This window comes from Culex quinquefasciatus, chromosome 2 (assembly GCF_015732765.1).
Source record: "Culex quinquefasciatus strain JHB chromosome 2, VPISU_Cqui_1.0_pri_paternal, whole genome shotgun sequence".
Lineage (NCBI taxonomy): Eukaryota > Metazoa > Arthropoda > Insecta > Diptera > Culicidae > Culex > Culex quinquefasciatus.
The window spans coordinates 24060959-24071317 of NC_051862.1; the positions used below are offsets into that span (position 1 = coordinate 24060959).

Sequence of the window (10359 nt, forward strand, 5' to 3'; positions counted from 1 at the left end):
ATTCTGTTGCTTAAGTTGCTATGTTTGGCTTGTCGCTTCCCCTCTGTAGGCACTTTACACAGAATTTCCGGCGGCAAAACTCAGCGACACCGAAATAAAAGGCTCACGAATCGCGAGACGCAAAAAAATGGGGTACATTGAGGTGAAATAATTCATTCAACATTTTTTTGTTGGCTAAAACTGCTCAATTTAGTAAATTTTAGATTAATCTTAGCATGCAAATAAGTTGGAAAGTGTTTACAGAGCTATTAACCAACAAATACAGTCAAAAATGGAATTTAACAAACATTCAACGAACTATCTTTTGAGGTTTCGCGAGGCGCGAGTCTTTTTATGTTTGAGTCGCTAAGAAATTATGTTTGCAAACGATAATATTTGAGCTTATAACAAAATGAACTAGATGGCATCAAACATTGTTTTGTGAGGTTAACACTAAGGAATAAAAAAAACCTTAAAGTATCTCACCTGAACCAAACCATCATTTATGTATTCCCTGGCCGGCTCAAGCAGAAAATTTCCAGCATACGTGGTTACGGTTTGCACCGTGGCGATAATCGGGTGCTTATGTCCGTCGTTTTGTTGCCCATCGAGCGGGAACACTCCACTTCCCGCTTGTATTACCCCGACAGGAGGTCTGGTTGAGGGCATATCTGGCAAGTTAATCCCACGTCCGTTCCCTGCCGGACTTAGTTTGCCGCTGCGAAAGAAATAAGAATTATAGGGGTTTAAAAAATAAATTGATGTTAGGTACCACTCACAGTTGCATCTCCTTGATGATAAGGCACAGCCCGACAGTGGCCGCGATCAGGATCGCGACGAGGATCGGGATGTAGGTGGTGGCGGTGGTGCTGTACGGGGTAGAGCCGAACATGCGCTCACTGTAGAGCTCGCAGCTGAACTCGGGCAGACACAAGCACATTAGATCGCAGCCCCGTGTCCAAACGGTACATCCGGTTGAGAGGAAAATGCGTTCCACGGCTGCAGAATAGGAAAATCACGTTATGATCTTGGCTTGTGGACGATTTTGTGATCAAAATACTCACGGGCACCACAAACGAACTCGGCCGTGCTGCGGTGCAACGTCTACTGACGGTTTGTCCTATCAGGAACATCGTCGACCTCCGGAGACTAGAAAGAACAGGTGTGTGCGTTGTTTAACAAGGTGTTGTAGCGAAAGTTTTGATAAACTGTGAAGAAGACTAGAGGTTAAAATCGGATATGATAAAATCAATGATCTTCTCACCTTTTGATCTAGGTAGATTGATGATGCTAGTTGAACTGCGACTTGCATTCTGTGGAAGAAATTGTCCTGGTGCAGCAGCTCGCTGGAACACTTCTCGCCGCCGATCACGGCTGGCAGATTGTCCGGCAGCATTCACGCGAAGAAAATCCGACCGACCCAAAAACGAATGAAAATATGCGGGTTTGTTTTGAACGAGCCAGCTAAACTTTAACTGTCACTTGAAAGGGGCATTGGCAAAGAGGTCGAAATGGCATTCTACCGCAAAATTTTAGTTGATGCGGTGTAACTTTACACTCACACTCTAAACTGCTTATTTTTCAGAAATTTAATCAAACTTTTTTATGTCAACTCCTAACAAAAGTGTATGAAGTTAAATTGAAAAAAACCTCTTTTGACGACAGCTGTCCCCAAGGAAATCAGATGGGAAACCCACAACACTTCCGGCACCCGGCAACAGTGAACGATCTTCGACAGCTGAAATAAAAATGAACCAATTTCACAAACGAAAACTAAAAAAAATAAGCAAACCACAATATTCACCTGATTTTGGTTTCCGCCCGCTGATCCATGATCACCTGATGCTTCCTCCAGCAACCATCGAATCGAACAAACACTCCAACGACGACAACGATCTTATTTGATTTAAATCTCACTCTGAATGCTGACGACGGATTGTCCGCACAACCGCATCAAAACAACAACGCATTAGAACTGTTTTATTTTGATTAGCTGTCACTCACTGAACAACTGTGCAATGAAGTTTACATCTGTTTCGAATTTACATTGGATGATTTTTACATGTATTTCATGATTTACATGTTTCAAGGAAAAGAATAAATGGCAAAATCAGTTCCACTTACATGAGATTTATCAATTACATGCAAATAGTTTTTACATGATCGCTCTTTACATCGGATTTAGCACTTTACATATGATTTAAATTTTACATATTCCAAGTTTACATTTAAAACACACATTACATGACGTGGAAATTTACATATTTTTTTCTGTGTACATTGCCGTGAAAAGTTTTTATTTCGCTAAAATTTCACTTTGACTATGACTTGTTACTTCAATTTAAAAAAAAATGTGGTCCTAGTCGGAAAAAGGTTATCCTAAAATTTGTGTTTTCTTTTTATATCTCCGGAACGACTCACGCCATGACTGAAGAAGATTATTATTGCTAATCAATGTATAATCAATCTTTTCTTCGTTTCCCCCTTTTCAAGTATCCGCGACCTAGAAAATATTTTACCTAGGGATTTTAGATTAGATTTCTTTTCTCGTATATTTCAAAGGAGGCGCGTGATACTTTTTGAATCTTCACCTAAAATAAAGCTTTGTGAATCATCGTGCGCCTCCATCAAAATATAAGCATAAGCATAAGCATAAGCATAGGTGCCCACCCGCAGTTGCTACTCCGTTATTGACCAGGACCTCCAGAAGTTACATCCACGAGCCGTGGAAGATAAGTGGGTGCTATCTTTCCTCGCTTCGCAACTTCTCAAAGGCCCCTATCATGCTGATCAATACCGGCGCCGGCCACGACCAGTGGTAGGGTCACGGGGAAGTGGATGGGAATGTTAGTCCGATACTTGAGTGATAGAGACCGCCCAATCGACTGCTTCTCCGACAAAGTATCACATGAGTTTTGAGGGGTTAGTAGATGGGTATGAGGTCAGGATTCACGAGTGGCAGTGATGTGACCATGAGCATTTTGTTTATCGGTTGAAATTTTAAATCTTAGGCAGCCGGCTGCGGAAAGATAAATAATTGATTATTTAAAAAGTTTGTTTTAATCGAACGCGTGCCAACCGAGCGGTAGTGCTATGGGCTGGACTTATCAGTATATTTTTACTATTGGTACAATTAAGATAACGCGAGCAAATGTCAAAAATAGTAGATGAGTTAATACTAAAGCTGCCAGTTGGAATAAATTATTACGATCAACGAATATAAACGAAAAGAAAACAGGACACCACGTAACCGATTGTAATGAAATTAAAACAATAACTTAAACGAACTTAACCGGCGGCGTGCCTTCCTATCAACGATGATAAAAGAAGGACTTATAAATTTAAAATATAAAAAGACTCCAAAAATACGTTGCATAGTAACCGCGAAGTCCCGCTACTCACAATCGAATCCGAAAGATAGCTATCTAGAATTTTAAATATAGTATTAATTCGACCGCGATCCTCCAGAAATTCTTCGTCGGCGTGCCTTCCGATCAACGGTGATGTAAGAAGGGCTTTATTCATTAAAATGATTTTATATCATAAGCCTTAAAACATATTCGTCGGCGTGCCTTCCGATCATCGATGATATAGAAAGGACTTAATCCAGCAATACGACTTGCTTGTCTCGAAAAAAGAATTCGGATCGTTTCTATCGAAAACTATGTAAAGAGAACAAAAATAAACTCATTGGCCAACGAACGCGCGAACTAAAAATAAAGAAAAAAGAAGAAGAAGAAGACCAATCACCCCATGCACACAAACAACGACACAAAAGAGATGAAAACAACACGAATCAGAAGAAATCCAATCACCCCATGTACACAAATAGCGATACAAAAGAGATGGAAAATAACACGAAAAAACAGGACTGCGCGTCCACACAGGCACCGCACTACTGATGCCATTATTTAATTATAATGACCAATCCCATGCACTCGAACAGCGACATAAAAGAGACGGAAAATAACACGAAAAAACAGGACTGAGCGTCCACACAGGCACCGCACTACTGATGCCATTATTTAATTATAATGACCAATCACCCCATGCACTCGAACAGCGACATAAAAGAGACGGAAAATAACACGAAAAACCAGGACTGAGCGTCCACACATGAACCGCACTACTGATGCCATTATTTAATTATAATGACCAATCACCCCATGCACTCGAACAGCGACATAAAAGAGACGGAAAATAACACGAAAAAACCAGGACTGAGCGTCCACACATGAACCGCACTACTGATGCCATTATTTAATTATAATGACCAATCACCCCATGCACTCGAACAGCGACATAAAAGAGACGGAAAATAACACGAAAAAACCAGGACTGAGCGTCCACACATGAACCGCACTACTGATGCCATTATTTAATTATAATGACCAATCACCCCATGCACTCGAACAGCGACATAAAAGAGACGGAAAATAACACGAAAAACAGGACTGAGCGTCCACACAGGCACCGCACTACTGATGCCATTATTTAATTATAATGACCAATCCCATGCACTCGAACAGCGACATAAAAGAGACGGAAAATAACACGAAAAAACAGGACTGAGCGTCCACACAGGCACCGCACTACTGATGCCATTATTTAATTATAATGACCAATCACCCCATGCACTCGAACAGCGACATAAAAGAGACGGAAAATAACACGAAAAAACCAGGACTGAGCGTCCACACATGAACCGCACTACTGATGCCATTATTTAATTATAATGACCAATCACCCCATGCACTCGAACAGCGACATAAAAGAGACGGAAAATAACACGAAAAAACCAGGACTGAGCGTCCACACATGAACCGCACTACTGATGCCATTATTTAATTATAATGACCAATCACCCCATGCACTCGAACAGCGACATAAAAGAGACGGAAAATAACACGAAAAAACAGGACTGAGCGTCCACACAGGCACCGCACTACTGATGCCATTATTTAATTATAATGACCAATCACCCCATGCACTCGAACAGCGACATAAAAGAGACGGAAAATAACACGAAAAACCAGGACTGAGCGTCCACACATGAACCGCACTACTGATGCCATTATTTAATTATAATGACCAATCACCCCATGCACTCGAACAGCGACATAAAAGAGACGGAAAATAACACGAAAAAACCAGGACTGAGCGTCCACACATGAACCGCACTACTGATCATCGTGCGCCTCCATCAAAATATATGAAAAAACTTAAAATTATCTGTAAACGGTTATCCACAATTTTAGGATTTGTTACGTAAAAGATTCTAAAAAATCATTGAAAATTATTTTCGGCTGTAAGCTAGTGGTCCTATTAATAAAATTTTATTTTTGGGTGTTTTTGAACACCCTAACTCAAGGCGGTTTCAAAAATACCTAAAAAGCAAAAACAATCCAGATGTTTAAGCGAAAATGGCGTTCGAACGGTGAACGCCCGAAATGCGAAAAAAGTGTGCCATAGCATGACCGCCACTTTTTTTCTAATGTTGGTAATACTGCGCGATTTTGACATTTCGAACGATATTTTAATAGAGCCAAACATTCAATATTACGCCCATTTGGAATGTCAGTCTTGATTCAAAAAAAAAGTAAAGTACTTTTCGATTGTAAATTTTACATTTAAAATTTTACATCAAAAAATGAGGTCAAATTTATTTTTTTGTTCAAAATTTATTATTTTTTCAAAAATCACTATTTTTTCTAAAATTTATAACTTGGCGGCAGATTTTTTGACCATACTTCTCTGTGGCTCAAAAGTTGCGGGGGTTTGTCCCCTAAAACATATCAAAAAATCTCGAAATTCAAAAAGATGTATTTTGGGAAATGGAGTTATTGTGAAAAAATGGTAATTGAAAAAAATCCGTGTACCTATTTTTTTCTCAATAGTCAACAGACAATACCTACAACTTTGCCCAAGACTCCAAATTGATCAGAAAATTCACTCAAAAGTTACAGCTGTTTAAATATTTACGTACCATTTTTGTATGGACAGCTGCCAAAATTGTATGGAGACTTGTATGGGTGAACCAATGACACAAAATAGCTTCTTTGGTCATAGGGAAGGCCCCCTCAAAGCTTGAGCCAAATAAAATAAATACAAAAAATAAAAATGGTCGAAATCGGCCGATTTCGTAGAGAATTGCTCACCTTTCTTATGCAATGCGGCGAGCTAAAATTGGTGCAGCCGTTCTGGAGATACGACGTTTAAAAAAAAAGGTTTTTGAGAAAATCGTCACAAACGCAATTGTTTTGACCACCCTATTTTGGATAGGATCAGCCAAATCGCCAAACCAAAAATACAGTTAAATCTTGAGCAAAATCGGAGCATTTTTCTAAATAGTGTGGAATTTCTGGAATTTCTTGGAAATTTTTTCTACGTGATTATATATTGAAAAAAAAAAATAATAAACGTGGTAATTGTTGGGTGTAGCTATTTTCTTTTGAATTGCCCTAACTAAGTCCTACAACTTTGCCGAAAACACCTTATCAATCATAAAATACCTTTCATAGCACCTTGTTAATTTGCGTGCCAAGAATATAACATTTTTTATTTTCAAAAACCTCGCTCCAAAAGCTTAATTTTGTTCTTTGGTGTATTTAAAGCAATTGAGTCAAATATGATAACCAAGGGTGTTGTTCGCATGGGAAAAATGAAATAAAAATATGGGAAATCTTATTTGTCTTCATATTTTTTTTTAGCAGGCTGCAGATCATATTGAAAATTTATTGCTCTAATTTTTTTAAAGAGTGAAGTTTTATTTCTAGCAAAAAATGCTTAATAGAAAAAATCAAACAGGAGTCAGAGGTCGTGACAGCTGCTACGCCGTTTTGCAAATTAACCCTAGATTAATGCAAAACGATTTATTTTGACCTAAAGATTGAATGGGAAAAGTTTCATCCCAACAACAAAATAAAAAGAAAAGTAGATTTGCGAAAACGTACACTCAGGGTGATAAATATAGACACATTTGCATGTATTTTTTGAACAGTCTGGAAAGAGTCTACAGTTAATTTTGCTCAAACAATCCCTTTTAAATAACCAAGAAAAACACATTTATAAATTACATTCATTGCGATCACCTGGTTTTATCTTATCTGTGAGATGTATTGTGTTTTTTTTTGTTTCTGCGTTATTTACTTTCACCGAGAAAATTTATATTCCTACGCAGGGTACAGTTTACAAATTCCATACCCTACAGAAACTTACCCCAATTTAGGGTAATTTGGGAACGCTTGTTATTGCAAAGAACTTTTTTTATAATTAAGAAGTTTTTTTTAAGCTGTCTTCTAATGAAGCTGCTTGGAAACTTAAATATCTCAAACTTTTCGTCACAATTATTTAACATGTATCTCTACTATGCAGCTTATCCTCATCATGTGAGTGTGGATATTTGCGTATACGTCTGAGATAAATACGTGTCTAAATCTCGAAACAATAAAAAGCCTCGGAAGCCTTAACGGATCATCAGTCGACCTTTAAATTTGAACTAATCCAGGCGTGTGTCCCAAAGCTCCGCGTACAGAGAATGATCAAGAATAGCACCGAAGTGGTCCAGCTGCTGAGGCAGATCAACAAACGCCAGCTGGCGAACCTCACCGGCCAGACGATGTGCCGGTCCGCAAACTTTACCCGGAACCGGTTGGCCTCGACGATGGCCGGTGGACAAAATGGTAACTTTTTTAAATTCTTTGGTTGTAGCTTTGAGGTTTATTTGAGTTTTATTTGCAGCCAAGATGTCGACCGCTGCCAAGCCGGAATACGCGGTGGACCAGATCGCGCTCAAGAGCAGTCAGGGTGCACCGACGCAGGCCGTGTTCGATCGGGAGGACAAGTTCGGAGCGCACAACTACAAGCCGATTCCGGTGGCGTTGGCACGTGGCGAGGGAGTGTTCGTGTGGGACGTAGAGGGCAAGCGGTATTACGACTTCCTGAGCGCGTACTCGGCGGTTAGTCAGGGCCACTGCCATCCGAGGATCGTCCAGGCGCTGACGGATCAGGCCAAGACACTGGCGCTGACCTCGAGGGCGTTCTACTCGAATGTGCTGGGCGAGTACGAGGAGTTCGTGACGAAGCTGTTCGGATATGACAAGGTGTTGCCCATGAACACCGGGAATGAGGGCGGTGAGACGGCCTGTAAGATTGCTCGCCAGTGGGGCTACAAGGTGAAGAAGATTCCGGAGAATCAGGCCAAGATCATCTTCGCCGAGGGTAATTACTGGGGTGGCACCCTGGCAGCCATTTCGATCTCGAGCGAACCGAGTGCATTCAAGGGATTCGGGCCGTACATGCGTGGATTCGATGCGATTCCGTACAACGACACAGCCGCGCTGGAGAAGGCCCTCCAGGATCCGAACGTGTGCGCCTTCTTCGTGGAACCGATCCAGGGTGAAGCCGGAGTGGTCGTCCCGGACGAGGGATACCTGACCAAGGTCCGCGAGCTGTGCACCAAGTACAACGTCCTGTTCATCGCCGACGAGGTCCAGACCGGACTCGCTCGAACCGGTAAAATGCTGTGCATCGACCACGAAGGCGTCCGACCCGACATGGTCATCCTCGGAAAAGCCCTCTCCGGTGGATTCTACCCCGTCTCAGCCATTCTCGCGAACGACCCCGTCATGTTGTGCCTCGAACGCGGCACTCACGGATCAACCTACGGCGGAAACCCGCTCGGCTGCAAGGTCGCCATGACCGCGCTCCAAGTCCTAATCGACGAAAAGCTCGCCGAAAACGCAGACCGCATGGGCAAGAAGCTGCGCGCATCGCTGGCCGATCTGCCCAAGGACGTCGTGTCGGTTGTTCGCGGCAAAGGTCTCCTCAACGCGATCGTGATCAATCCCAAGTATGACGCGTGGGAAGTGTGTCTCCGGTTAAGGAACAACGGACTGCTGGCCAAGTCGACCCACGGAGATATTATCCGGTTTGCGCCGCCGCTCACGATCACCGAGGAGCAGATGGACGAGTGTCTGCGGATCATCAAGGGAACGATCATGTCGTTTGCGCAGGGATTGTAAGGGGAGGAGAGGTGTTGTTGTTCCGCATTGCTGTGCAATACGAGCAAAGTGTATAAAATTGAGTAAGCGTGTTTCAAATGGATATCGTACCATATTTAGCATTTAGTTTAATTGTTGTTGTGGACAAATGATCCAAATTTTAATATTCTAAGCTTACCAAATAAAAGTCTTGATTGTTTGCCGTTATATTCAATCGTTATTTTCATTTATATGAAACAAGTCTCCATACAATCCTTTTTAGCGTTAGTTTAAAAAAATCTAAGTTTTGAAGAAACCTTAGTCATAAAAATTTAATCATTTAATCAAAAAAATAAATGTACGATTTTAAAATTTGCTTTAAAATGTACCATTTAAAGAAAACCATTTTTAAAAGTAAATCAAATTATTTTTTTTCTTCGATAAAACGCAGCGTTTTCAAGTTATTGCCATTCAAGAGTTTATTTCAGGTACCGTAAACCGGGGAGACTTTGATAGGTTTGTGAATTCTCCGCAAAGTGAAGAGTACAAATTAAGGCTCTGAAAGGCATCATTCCCGAGCGACCATTTGGCGGCCATGTTTGTGTTAGAAAAACATTCAAATCTTGATTCAGAATGTATCAATCAAAAAATGGTTTTCTTTGTGTTGTTTGTAAAAGCATTTTACATAACGTGATTATTTTTTCATTTCAATTTACTGTTTCTGGACCCAGAGTTCAGAACCATCATTGACAGTCATTGAAGGATACCTTCTACGACCTTAAATACGAACGGAATGGTATCGATAAATTAAAAATGAGATTGTGTGCATGCAACATGGAGTTAAACTTTCCGAAGTGCCATGGGAACCTTCACAGCAACTGCACAGAAAGTTTAACTCCATGTTGCACACACTCGCACTTCTAATTTCTCGATGGAATTGCTTCAAGAAAACGTTTTCATAAAATTTTAAAAAGTTTTATATTTAAATATGATTATTTTAATATTCTCAAATTGTCATTATTTTCTCAATAAAAATGAGTTTGAATTGGAAAACGGAATGCATTTTCGGATTGTTTGAAAGATTTTCTACTACGGGAAGATAAAATAAGCTTGTAAATATTTAATAAATTAAGTTAAGTTCCCGCCCGTGTGGATCAATCGGACCGCGCACTGGACTCACAATCCAGAGGTCGCCGGTTCGAATTCCGCGGCAGGCGCTCTTAAATTCTTAGTGTAAATAAATTTATAGGTTAAGTAGAACAAATTTCAAGTAAAATATGAAACTTTTGATTCATGCTATGAATTCAGTTAAAAATGCAATATAATTGCTTTTTGTACAAACAAAACTAGTTTCAGAAAACTCTAAATTTTGACATTTTAACAATTTTACCTACTACAG

The 10359-nt window shown here is 40.5% G+C and overlaps 2 protein-coding genes across 3 annotated transcripts; one reads left to right on the forward strand and one right to left on the reverse strand.

Annotated features, from left to right (window-relative positions):
• Positions 1 to 204: 204 nt before the first annotated feature.
• On the reverse strand, positions 205 to 1472 carry LOC119767435. 2 transcript variants are annotated; one of them, XM_038256035.1, is made up of 4 exons: positions 1244 to 1472; positions 1044 to 1128; positions 759 to 978; positions 205 to 697 (listed from the first exon to the last, which is right to left on the reverse strand). In XM_038256035.1, exons 3-4 carry the CDS (start codon positions 917 to 919, stop codon positions 433 to 435), a joined length of 426 nt encoding a protein of 141 aa, XP_038111963.1. In that variant the 5' UTR covers positions 920 to 978; positions 1044 to 1128; positions 1244 to 1472; the 3' UTR covers positions 205 to 432. The 2 variants fall into 2 exon arrangements, with proteins under 2 accessions (XP_038111963.1, XP_038111962.1); XM_038256034.1 differs by having other exon boundaries at positions 1044 to 1187.
• A 5970-nt stretch (positions 1473 to 7442) lies between these two features.
• Positions 7443 to 9195, forward strand: LOC6035872 (ornithine aminotransferase, mitochondrial). The gene is made up of 2 exons (XM_001845934.2): positions 7443 to 7661; positions 7720 to 9195. Exons 1-2 carry the CDS (start codon positions 7517 to 7519, stop codon positions 9000 to 9002), a joined length of 1428 nt encoding a protein of 475 aa, XP_001845986.2. The 5' UTR covers positions 7443 to 7516; the 3' UTR covers positions 9003 to 9195.
• Positions 9196 to 10359: the final 1164 nt, after the last annotated feature.

Bases quoted from the DNA above. Each gene is read 5' to 3' on its own strand.
- LOC6035872 (XM_001845934.2), top strand. From the start codon at position 7,517: ATGATCAAGAATAGCACCGAAGTGGTCCAGCTGCTGAGGCAGATCAAC. The intron at 7,662-7,719 runs GTAACTTTTTTA...TTTTATTTGCAG, and splicing joins GATGGCCGGTGGACAAAATG to CCAAGATGTCGACCGCTGCC.
- LOC119767435 (XM_038256035.1), bottom strand. From the start codon at position 919: ATGTGCTTGTGTCTGCCCGAGTTCAGCTGCGAGCTCTACAGTGAGCGC. The intron at 698-758 runs GTGAGTGGTACC...TTTCTTTCGCAG, and splicing joins ATCATCAAGGAGATGCAACT to CGGCAAACTAAGTCCGGCAG.